Genomic DNA, 12919 nt, shown 5'->3' with positions numbered 1-12919 from the left:
AAGTGTGTCTAAAATATTTATATAAGTATTTATATAAAATGATGCGTTTTGTGTTGAGCGGCCTGATTCGAACTTTAAGATACGTCAAAAATTTGCTAAAGATACGACATGGATCGGATATGTCAGTATTAAAAGTGACGTTTAATATTCCGTCGGTTTGGTAGTTAAAAGTCGTTCAAAAAATGTTAGCAGTATCAAATTAAGCCTATTTTATAAAGGATTGCAATTACTGTTTCAAGGGAATTCGATCGAACCAAATATCTTATAATATAATTATCTCCAAATTTAGCTATCAGCAATGTTGTACCCACCTACTGCTGATGCAAATTATACTCAATTATAAAAATATACCTACATGTAAATAACATGAATGTTCACAAAAATGTTGCAAATGACGAATGAAATGTGATAGTGGGGGAGGGAGGCAGGGGAAATTTGGACCATGGTGTAAATTGACAAAAATATCACGTGTTAGCGATATTTTACACCATAATGTAATAAAAAGGGCGAGATGAGTTATGCGTTTTGTGTTTTAAGGAAGAAACATTGAAACAATATTTTTTGTGAAAATACAAGTTTTTTGTATAAGCAAAATTTGTCTTCCCAAAGAAGATATGTTTTCTATAGGTATAAAAGCCTTACAATAACTCGTTGCAGCACCTCCTACAACAAGTTTTTTCATACATTTAAATATTTTATTAAAGTTAGTAGGTATACTTACATTCAGCTAATACAAAAAAGTAGTTCATGCTGTTTTTTTTATAAGAAACTTTTAAAGAATAATGGATGACGTTTAACAAAGTGATTGCAATGTCGACTCCAAAACTATTCGAATTATACGGAAGCGGTAGACCTCAAATGATAAAATACCACTTTACCATGTAACAGTTCAAGGCCATCTTTTGTTTGTTTACTTAACAACGATCGCGACTTTGGCATTTAGCATGCGACTAAAAGCAATAAAAAAACGAAGTCAATTTTAACGCAATCTGGTTCTAATGGAAGCTAAAATGATTTATAACTATTTGATAATATTATCAGCCATGAATCAAGCTGTCAAAAAAATCATGTTTTGCTCTTTTCGGTATTGGAAAGTGTTTTTTTGCTGTTTAATATTCATAACATTTCAAGGATAAAAGAGGAGATATCTTTTCTATAAATTGTTACGTTACAGGGGTCTAGCCAAAATGAGAACCCCACAAGATGAGCCCCCACAAAAAGCGACATCTAGGATGACTCAAGGGCAACACCGGTTTGCGGGCTGAGGGTAGTGAGGGTAGAGCGACGTCACTGGACTTTACTTACTGCACTTATGTTTCCACATCTACCCTCGAGAACAAAACTGGTGATTAACAAACTGCGCAAAAACCTATGTTGACCACAATACGAACAAACATCGTAATTGAATTACGGCTGACCTAGTGATACTTGACCTTGCTGTAATCTCGGTGAATACACTTCGCACTTGCGGGCTTTCCCCAAATTGGCGAGTATGTAACGTGTTGATATTTGATGTCACGTTATGTCATGTAATCATGTTCCTCGCGTTGTCCCAGCATTTTGTCACGGCTCATGGGAGCCTGGGGTCCGCTTGGCAACGAATCCAAGAATTGGCATGAGTACTAGTTTTTACGAAAGCGACTGCCATCTGACCTTCCAACCCAGAGCGACTGGTAAATATCGAAATGGTATTTCGTACATAAGTTTCGAAAAACTCATTGGTACGAGCCGAGGTTTGAACCCGCGACCTCCGGATTGCAAGTCGCACGCCCTTACCGCTAGGCCACCAGCGGTTCACGTTACGTCATGTATTTAAAAAAAAATGTTGTAACAGGTGGTTCAGTTTGCCCTTTCTCCCCTTATACTAAGTGCAACACGCTTTTTTGTAACAAAAGCTTTTCTTACGAGAATCACTTATACAAATTAGAGATCAAATACAATTTTAATTACTGTTTTAATTCAAACTACTGTTTATGTAAATTATAAATTTTAATAGATTTTTACTAAAAAATGGGCGGATTTCAGTTTATGAGAAGCATCTAGATCTAGTCATAGTTAATTTTACTGATTATTACAGTCAACCAAAAAATGTATTATACTTTACACTCAAAACAACCTCCTTTCACTAGACTTATATCGACCGGGATATGAACCGTTATTACCTTTTGTTTTCGAGCTCCCGATATTTCGACGCACGCACGCACACACACGCGCGACGCAGTTGCATACAAAAGGTAATCAGGGTTCATATCCCGGTCGATATAAGTCTAGTGAAACTAACCGTGAAACATTCAAAACAATTTCCTTTGTAAAATTCAGTTGAAAATTACTGAACGCAGCAGCTACTGTTATGCCTACGGCCACGTTGCAATACTCTAGGGAAAATTAGGCGCAAACTCCAGGTACAGAATAACAAACCAGTGAGAGCATTGCAAACAACCCGTGTTTACATTGGACCGGCGCAGACAAGAACAGCTTGGTCATTTAATCATGATAATTTGTTTTCATTTCTCAAGCTCGTAAAATGGGTCATTGTTTATACTATGAATTGGACAGAAAGTGACATGTATTGTTCCGACTCTTGGGCTGAAAAGTAGAGTATTTCTCTGTGCTCGTCTCATGAGCAACTAGAAGGAAATAAATAATTTTAGTAACCCCCTAATATTTAATTAATTTCTTCGTATTCGAATGAAAAGTAAAGTGTTTAACTCGGGTGAAAAAACAAAAACCTTTTCAGTCTCGAGACTATTAGCGCTGTAGTTGCGTTTGAGCGCTATATGCGCCAGACTACTTCGACAGAAATGAGTGTCTTTCATTCCTTGGTTAGCATTTACTATAGTAAACAAATCGCCGCATGTTATAAACTAACTTTCTATGTCATATTGTTTAAAGAGAAGGACATTTTAATAAATTGTGATACTTTAATTTAATTACACAGTAAGTTCAATAATATAAACATTATACTATTACATATAATGAAGAAACATCTCGCAAGTATGAAAAGTTGTGTTCAATCCGGTAATATAAGTTGAATGTAACAAAGTTGAATAATATATAAAATTAATCATGCGCTAAAAGTAATAATCATTAAACGGTGCATTAATCGACTAAATACCCATAAAATAGTGTTGCATTCAAGTTTATAGCATAGTTATTGAATCTAATCTAATTTTATTTTAATCCGGTATCATAAGTAAGTTACAGATTAATGATTAGTTAAAAGAAAAATCGATTACTTTATATGTAGGTATATAAGCATTAAGGATAAGAGATGTGATGTGTCAAACGCCACAAGACAAAACGACACGACATAACAACAGCAACGTAATCATAGCATTTGCGGTCACTTCTGTGAAGTTTGTTTATTTGTTTCTTTTCTTTATGTGTTGGCGTAGATAATAGCACAATTCGTTAGTATTTTAGACAAAATTGACATATATTTTCTATAATATTCTAGTATCACATCAATAAATGTTTACATTGATAGGTATATCTGTCCTCTCAGTAAGCTGTGTCCACGCAACACAACGAACCTAGGACAAATTGCATTGTCCTGCGCCCAAATTTCGCTGATTACTGTTACTACGACCCCCACTCCTCCTAACAGCCATAAGTCCAGTTTGAATTTGAACTTTATCACACGACAATACGTTATAGTATTGAATGCATTATGCCGATGGCTGTTACAAGTGTTATGTGCAGAGCAGTACAGTTGGGGACTAGTATACTCTGTTGCGTGTAACTAAGGTTCAGGATGAAATTTGCTTGTGTTACTAACGCAGCTTAGTAGTGTGAAATCCTATCAACTGACATGCTTAATTAATGCAATCCTACGTGCAATATGCTTAATTAAGCACATGCATTTGGCCGTAAATTATAAATACTTACCTAAATTGGTACATAAGTCTATAATTGTATTTGGGTGAACCAACTATTTCTGTTGTTATTCTGTCCCGTAAGCCAGACGACAATAGTAGGCATAGTAGTCTTATTTACGATACAAGTGCGGAAAAGAGGAAATTCGTAACGAATGGTGATAAATTAAAACACGACCGAAGGCAGTGTTATAAATCGACACGAGTTGTGAATTACCTATTCGCACGTGTATCGTACAACGTTTTACAGTACTTACATATTGTACTTGAAACTAGAGACGCCCCGAATAGTGGTTTTGGCCGAATACCGAATATTCGGCCCCTATCTCGGCCGAATACCGAATATTCGGCATGACATGCGAACAATTTGAGACACAATTATTATGAAAACTGATCGCTAACAAAGCTCAACGTTAGATGACGTTAGCTAAGATATATTTTTGTTGAACAGCATTAATGAATAGAGTCAAACAAAACAGACTCATGATAAAAATAAAATGCTTTTTAATCAACAAATGCTCAAAAAAGGGTCTTCGTATTTAACAACTTTCCAAGAACACATTCTAAATATACCTACATAGTTATTCGTTACTTTTATTGTGCAATTTTTCTTTTTAAGTAGGTGCGACAGATATTCGGTATTCGGCCGAATAGTAGGCAACATTCGGCCGAATACCGAATATTCTGTCCCGTAAGCCAGACGACAATAGTAGGCATAGTAGTCTTATTTACGATACAAGTGCGGAAAAGAGGAAATTCGAAACGAATGGTGATAAATTAAAACACGACCGAAGGCAGTGTTATAAATCGACACGAGTTGTGAATTACCTATTCGCACGTGTATCGTACAACGTTTTACAGTACATATTGTACTTGAAACTAGAGACGCCCCGAATAGTGGTTTTGGCCGAATACCAAATATTCGGCATGACATGCGAACAATTTGAGTCACAATTATTATGAAAACTGATCGCTAACAAAGCTCAACGTTAGATGACGTTAGCTAAGATATATTTTTGTTGAACAGCATTAATGAATAGAGTCAAACAAAACAGACTCATGATAAAAATAAAATGCTTTTTAATCAACAAATGCTCAAAAAAGGGTCTTCGTATTTAACAACTTTCCAAGAACACATTCTAAATATACCTGCATAGTTTTTGGTTATTTTTATTGTGCAATTTTTCTTTTTAAGTAGGTGCGACAGATATTCGGTATTCGGCCGAATAGTAGGCAACATTCGGCCGAATAGAGAATTTAACCCACTACTAAAAACTACCTACCTGGCGCACGGAGAATTTAACCCACTACTAAAAAACAAAAGAATCGGTGAAATAGAGTATACTATTAATAAAGACATGAGACGTTGGCCTCCCGGGGCGGCGGCTCCTCGTCCTCTTAGAATAAAATAAAATATAAAAGTGTAACATATGAAACACAAATACTAACATCTTCAACTCATCACTTGTGACATGACACCTTCAGCTTACACAGATCTTTTTTAGACACAAGTTAGCTGACACAATCCTGCGGGAACCGAAAGATGTAAACACTAATAGGCAATAAACAATTTCTGATTCTGATTCTGATTCTAATTCTGATACCGAATATTCGGCAAAGTGGCCGAATAGGCCGAATACCGAATAGTTGCCGAATATTCGTGGCATCTCTACTTGAAACATTCAACATACACACGGAAAGTGCTATTTCCCGCACTCGTTCCGGAAAGTAGCACCAGATTATTATGTACTGTAAAAAAAAAAATTATCTCGCAAAACAAACTACCTTAGTTTACTAGTTCATAAAGAACAGACAAAAAGGAATCGTTTTTAAAAATAAATAAGTAAGTATTGTCTATTTCCGATGATTTAACAAAGTTTGCGGGATGCGAATTCAGCGTGATGCCGGAACCGGAAGCTGGTCGCAGCGGGGCGCAGGATAAGTCCCGTCAATGCCGACGATTTAATATTGTATAGGAAATGGGAGGTATTTAATATTGTTAAAAATGTAATACATCTTTTAAACTAGGTAATAGCAACTGGCACTTAGATTAGTATTGCGCGTTAACTTCAGGTATTGCGCATTATTACAACCGTCAAGTTACGCGTAATCAGCCATCGAAAATATGTGCAAACGAAGAAAACGAATCTTCGTCAAGGCCAAATAACTGAGCATTAGTGCCTATACTTAATTACTACCGCTTCGTCACTAGCTCACACCTTCTCTTTACAAAACGTCTTAAGACTTGAGCATAAACAAACGATTACCTATTCTATAGCTATAATTTTAGAGTTGTCTTTTGTTTAAAGTGGTGGTTGGTGGTTCGGTTGGTAGAGATGGGAGAAAGAAGCCATATTGTAGTCGAATCTATGCGCGTTGAGAATCGATTGGTGGTCGGATGTCGACCAAGGGCGCTGTTTGCTTGCAGTTTCTAGGCACATGTGCTGGAATGCAGGCGATATGCGGGAAAAGTTGTCGAAACAAGAATTAGACACGGAAATTATGTGCCCATCAATAGTGAAAGTCTATGTACTTTATGATATAATAATAATAGCAGGGCAGCTAAGGCCCGCAGGGCAGCTTGTGGCGAGCTGTTGGGGAGTAACGACCCCACGGACCCGAGTGCTCCAGTGAGTCGGTCAGGGTCTCCGTCTCCGGCGTGTCTTCGTCGGTCGGAGTGGACCCCAACGGGACCCGCAGGACTCTCGGCTCTGGCTTGCCTTAATCGGCCGACCGACCGAGAGAGGAGTCGTTAGAGCTATATGCTCCAGGGGTGGAAGTGTTAAAGGGCATAACGCGGCGAGTAACTTCGGAGAAAGCGCAGCACACCTCTCGACTCGACACCCCTAAACCGCTCACGCCGGTGTTGCGCCTGGCCGTCTTTACGATGGCGCATCAGGTGCCCATCTAACGAGTGGCGAGTCATCGCCTGCCTTGATAACTTGTGCGAGCAATGTTATGGCAGGTGTCCATGTTCTTTGCAATAGCCCAGTCTTTTTTCAAACTTAAACCATAGATCAGTACTCTGTCCATATTCTCTACAATAGCTTCCAATGCCTGCTGAAACCGGTTCACGGGTTCCCGTGAATGGGTTCCAGCAGGCGTTCTACATGACATCAAATCTCTCCAATGGCCTCTACGTGTTGGATCTATATCCCCACGCACGCCTTATAAATGACCGGGCTCGAAAGACCCGAGAGTTTCTAAACGGAGATACAAATAATAATAATAATATATGTTGTATTAGGTAGTATTCAAACGTAAGGTGTAAAAGGAAGATAAATTAAAATCTTTGTACTTCGATTTTCATAGTCAACTTCAAAAACATCGGATAAAATAAGGCGGCAAAATTATAGAGATATAACTACGTGTACTTTTGATTTACCCTACCTGTACCTATTATGCAATCACAAAAGTAAGCGAAATGTAGGTTGCAGTCCCATTAAACTATTTTGCAAGTATTTAATTTTTAATCGCATATTTACGACTCTATTCATAAACACTCCAGGCCACACTACAGGCTTTAATCATCGTTTATCTTAATATACCTATCTATAATTGCACATGTAAGAAAGGAATAAATTGATGCTTGTAAGTAGGATATAAAGTTTTATCAACACGAGGATTAGTCATCACTTGTGAAATTTATAACGCGTAGACTTTGAACACGCGTAGTCTTATCCAATATTTTTAATGCTGAAAGTAGACCTGTACGGCTACCATCAGTTTGGCGCTGACATAAACGCCGTCGAGAACGTAATTTACTTTCTATACATCATATACAATGTCAATGTGAATATTATATAATGTCAGTTTTAACACTGTCAGTGACTCATGGTACGGGCTCTATTTTTATTATCTATTATGTGTTTTCAGTTTCGTTCTTAGCCCATAAAACGCCCGTTACTATTGAGTAACGTTCACTGTTACTCTCCGTACAATGTGTACAATCAAATGTTCAATCTAATAAAGCACTTCCTCTTGGCGCCCAATTATTAAATTTGCAGGTGATTGACGCAGCGGTGCCGAAACGAAGACAGTCGGGCGATTCGGGTTGCGCAAGCGACGGTACTAGGTACAAGTCACAAGCGGACGGCTGGAGATTTATACTGCCGTATTCGAACTTCAAGATATTCACAAGAGACGACACGTACTAGATCCATTCTAGATACGTTATAGTTTAGATTTCAACTAGTTCTCTTTTGCAGCGCAATTCGGGCAACCAATATCACTTTTACGATAGATCGTGTTAGATATCTAGTAGATGTGAATTAGATCTCTAAGTAATATCTTGTGGAAATCGTTCAAAAGTATCTCCAGAATCGCGGAAATGTCAAATTTGACAGGTTAGATCTTAAACATATCGTTATCGTATTTTGGCGATGTCTAATAGATATCTGTTACAAAATCCGAATTGGGCCCATAGTGTCGTGGCCAAATCTTAGAATTGAAAGTAAGAAAGAAAATAAATTTAGTCAGGACGCTTACAATATCGCTTAAATCTATTATTACACTTTTATTAATACTAAGCATAAACGTCACTGAAAAGGTCTCCCCTCAGCTTGGTGTCAAGTTATCTCTAGGTAATTGATCATTTCATGATGTGGCAATGTTCTTCTTCTTTTTTGCTCATTCCCACGTTAGGTGGGGTCGGCTCTCCAATTTTTTCTGCACCATGACATTCTGTCTAGGTTTGTCGGATCAGGAAGCTTCTCCTTCTTTAACAGGCTGGCCATGTGGCATGTGGTGTGGTGATGTGGCAATCATTTTATGAAATAATCGGTTGATCACAGCAAAGTCAAACTTGTACTAACCATATAATGAAGTGATCAATTTTAAAATGGTACATTACATGAAATGATCGAATTCTATGACCTGGTCACGATATATACACTTCACGAGCTGCCCCGTTCTGCTATTTCAAAGCCTGTTTGTGACGCCTGATGGTTTTAATCCATTCGATTTACTAGCTGGTACCTTAATAAGATAGTATTTAAAACACGCTATCGAACTTGTAAATACTCGTATTAAATAAAATATTATGAATGTCATTCTTACTGATAGTGTATGTTCCACCAGGAAGTTGACAGTGACACATTCTGCGTCAAAGCTGCAGCAGTAACGCTGCAACAGCAACGCTGTTGGCGGTGCTGCATTTGCCATCCGAATGTGACTTAATCTCTTTTTGGCGTAGTCGAGTGAATAGGCGAGTCACTCGACTCTTAGACCACACTCGACTGTTTAAGCAATACCTAATTGAAATCGCAGTTAAGATTTAAAAGCATGAGTAACGTCTTGCGAGCTTTAAGCAGTAGCTAGTTAATTTAACAATTTTAACTAACGACGAGAAATATGGTAATTTAATGAAGAATTTCGACCATCGTCGTCTGTGGTCCCACATCACGAGAGTCTCCTAGCTTTTCTCTTTTTTCTCTGTCTCTCTCTCTCTCTCTGTCTCCCTGTCTCTCAACGGAGACCGCCTGTCCGTTAACGATTTAAACTTTACACATCAATGAATATTTGCTTCGAAGTAATCTATAAGTACTTATACAGACAAAAATAAGCTCAAAGACTAGAAATACTTGCATATAAGTGCAAACGAGATATATAGAAAGTAAATTACGTTCTCGATAGCGTATGTGTCAGTTTTGACGCTGTCAGTGACTCATGGTACGGGCTCTGGTTTGCTTAACTGTCAAAATGTTGCAGTAAACCCTCAGAGCCCATTGAAATACGAGGTTTTCAAGAGTTGCGGAAAATGTCGGTGTAAAAGTTCTAAAAGTTGGTAAAACACATTTAATCACGTCAGATGGAATCTTCCGTGAAAAGATGGAATTATTTTTGTACAACTCGCATTTTGTTTGGGTTGACCGAAACTGCCGCTATTACCGGAACTTTTACGGAGCTGATGCTAGAACTGAAGCCGTATTCGAACTTCGCAACTTGATCTCTATTCGGTCTAAATTTGAGAACAATCGTGTTTATTATTATCGAATCATCTACTCATCGTACATATATGAATTTTAGTCAATAAGGTATTTGTAATATAGGCCTTGTTGCCTGATTCCATTTTTTAAATTAATTCATTAGGACGTAGCTTTAATTTAACGAAATGCGCGTGAGCAGAGTGGCCTATACTGCATCTCGCAGTGCGGTAAGCGCACTGCTTTTGACGTCTAAATCACACATCAATATTCTAACTAAGTTTAACATTTTAAATTCAAATACCTAAAGCTCCTGTTTGTAGTAAATTCCTAGCCCATGTATCCGTTTGAGGTAACGTTTCCTCAGTGTAGGATTGTTAGAGAGAAAGGCGGGCAGTTACTGTTTTGTAACGAAGCTATATACGTTGCGTAACATTTTGTCCTAATACCTTTCTAACTTTAAAACTGGAGGTAGGAAGGCTGAAGGATACGTCGTTTGGTGATTGATTGAACGTCTGATGTTACATAGATAACATTTTAGACCTGTTTCAAAAAAATATTGCGTATTCTGGCTATTTTTTTTTTTTTTTTTTTTTTTTCAATTTCAGAACAAAGGATACCTACTTAAGTACCTACCTACCTATTATTCAATGCCACATAAATATGTATTTCAGACCAATTTTCAAAACGCTGCAATATTTTTTTGTTTTACGAAGTTTCAAGTCCTTCTTCCAAAAATATTTTCGTTCTGATACAAAATTTCGCCCTCTTTTTAACCCCCTAAAGATGGAGTTAGATGGAGTTTCAAAAACGCTTTAATTATTTTTATGTGCAGAATGTTTGGTGACAGGGTATTGCAGCCCAATGGAGATGACTTTATTATTGTGGCATTATGACATAATGTATCTCTAACGATCATGTGCTGTAATGTTGTAACACTATCGTTTAATTACGTCACTTGATGTTCTTTAGTTTGTTCATACTTTGAGAGAATTGGGAATGCTTAAACAATATAATATATGTCTCTATGTACCTGTTCTTAATTTGGTGGGCTGTCCTACAGAAAAGTCTTACCCGAAGCTGTGAATTTACCTTTTAAACAAAAACGAGTGCAGCGACTAAGTAGGATACAAATATCCGTTTTAATTACTATTTTCGGTAAAAAAAGAACTCACCTGAGCAACAGCATCCATCGCCATCTTCTCAATATCCACGCTGTAGAAGTTCAGCTGCGGCACATGACGTCGACGCGGTCGGATGTCGTCGTAATACGCGACAACGTCGTTCACCGACACGACGGGACAGTCGTCCGCCGTGCTGCACCCGCTAGATACCCCGTCCACCCCGCTGTCACTATCCCCCTCCCCCCCGAAACCCTCCTTCGAATCCCTCCTATCCCCATAACTCTTCTCCGAACCCTCTTGATACCCTGACTCGTTCATGTCGTCCGGAGTCACGATTTCGGGGATCTTCAGAGAGTCGAACTCATAGCCGTCCTCATCGGCCATGTCGGGTATGTCGGTCAAGTCGTTGTCGGTCATTATGTCGGTCATTTTCACTGTTTTGTCGTTCACTGTCCACTACATACTGTTTTGCGACACTGTTTCGCACTGTGGGCGCCCTGTGAACAAATAAGCGTGTTAGTTTGATTTGTAAACGTGCCGTTTTCGCAAAAAAGTAACTTATTGTCAGTTGTCAATAAGGTGTTCCTGGCATAAGAATGCAATAACCTCTAGGCGCCCAGAGACCTATAAAAAGGTCTCCTGTTCCATTCTAATTTGAACTTTGTGTTGACAACATAAAGTTTCATTTTGCTTGGCAAGGTTTGACGTATGGGCGGCTAGAGGTTATGAAGTAGGCCTTATCGACAAATGACAATATGGTACCTTTTTGATCGAAAACGTCACAAATATAGGTCACATGTGCAGTCAACATATTTGCTGCCACCGAAGAGTACATCAGTCAGCTGTTCAACTTTGCTTTGCTTTGTTAATTCAGCTAATACCGACAACGTTTATATGGCTATTTGTTATAAATATAAAAACTCTACTGAAATATAAATAGGTATAAATATTTATAATAATGGTGAATATTATTATTAACTAGGTAACAGAAACTAAACTAAGTAGGTAGTTACAATTAGACGCGCGTAAACTTAGAGGTAGAATGTACAATATTTAGCTATGATGCTGCTATGAGCTACGATGTGTAGTAAAACTATGGCATCTGAAAAACATATCTATACTGTGTCCTCTATTAGCAGTCTAGGAGACAGTCATCGTCCTTCGTAAGTCTGAATAATTGCCGCCACGTTCAAACTTCTGGGATAGTTATTTCGCCTGAAATATGAGTAGCTACTTTATACGGAAGTTAGTAACGATAATACTCCTGAATAATAAATGATTAGGTATACATAATAGGTATTTCATCTTAATTCATAATAATTCATAATTCATAATTCTTTATTGCAACCATGGTATTACAAGGTGTTCTTATGTTAGTTAAGAAGAGGTCACGCACACAACAGCACGTCATTTATAGACACAATGAAACACACCCAACTTGTTAGTAGAGAAGGGCGCGACACCCAAATTTTCTATGGGAAGTCAACTCTTCGTCTATTATTTATTCTGTGTCTTCGAGCCTACATGTTTCAAGTTTGCCGCCTTTTTCTACTGACAACGTCGCTGTGCCAGAGTATAGTTGACATATACTCGTACTTGATGATTGGGCGATGTTAAGAAAAACAATTCCTATTATAACATACTGCTACAAGCTATAAAAACGCCTCAGATCCCGTATCACATCGTTACCTACAAAAAGGAAAAACGCTCCAGCCTTGCCACAGATAAGAAACCATTCACTAACATGAGACACCCCCGGTGCAACAGGCGATGGCGCCGCTCAAAATGGGTCAGGGTCATGCCAAGCAACAAGTGCCAGTTTTAATGCTGATGTATTATCGACCTTGGGATAGGGGTGCTGAGATTAAATTGCCTTATTGGGGTATTGCGGTTGGATTATTCGAGAGTATAGCCCGATAATGGGGAGTACGATGTTTGTTACGTGATTTGTTATAGACTTGGAGGATATAATCAAACGGAGACGCCATGTCTGTAA

At 38.1% G+C, this 12919-nt stretch overlaps 1 protein-coding gene across 1 annotated transcript in view; it reads right to left on the bottom strand.

The window, feature by feature from the left end:
* The window catches only part of LOC134649566 (terminal nucleotidyltransferase 5C), a 313102-nt gene that overhangs the window by 255622 nt on the left and 44561 nt on the right, over nucleotides 1–12919 (bottom strand). Inside the window, exon 2 of the mRNA XM_063504362.1 lies at nucleotides 10975–11420. Within this exon, the coding sequence (XP_063360432.1) occupies nucleotides 10975–11352 (378 nt within the window). The 5' untranslated portion in view covers nucleotides 11353–11420. The remainder of the gene's footprint in view (nucleotides 1–10974; nucleotides 11421–12919) is intronic.

Source organism: Cydia amplana, chromosome 7 (genome assembly GCF_948474715.1).
Source record: "Cydia amplana chromosome 7, ilCydAmpl1.1, whole genome shotgun sequence".
Lineage (NCBI taxonomy): Eukaryota > Metazoa > Arthropoda > Insecta > Lepidoptera > Tortricidae > Cydia > Cydia amplana.
Note: the sequence above shows the minus strand (reverse complement) of the source record. Positions and strands in the feature narration are given on the sequence as shown.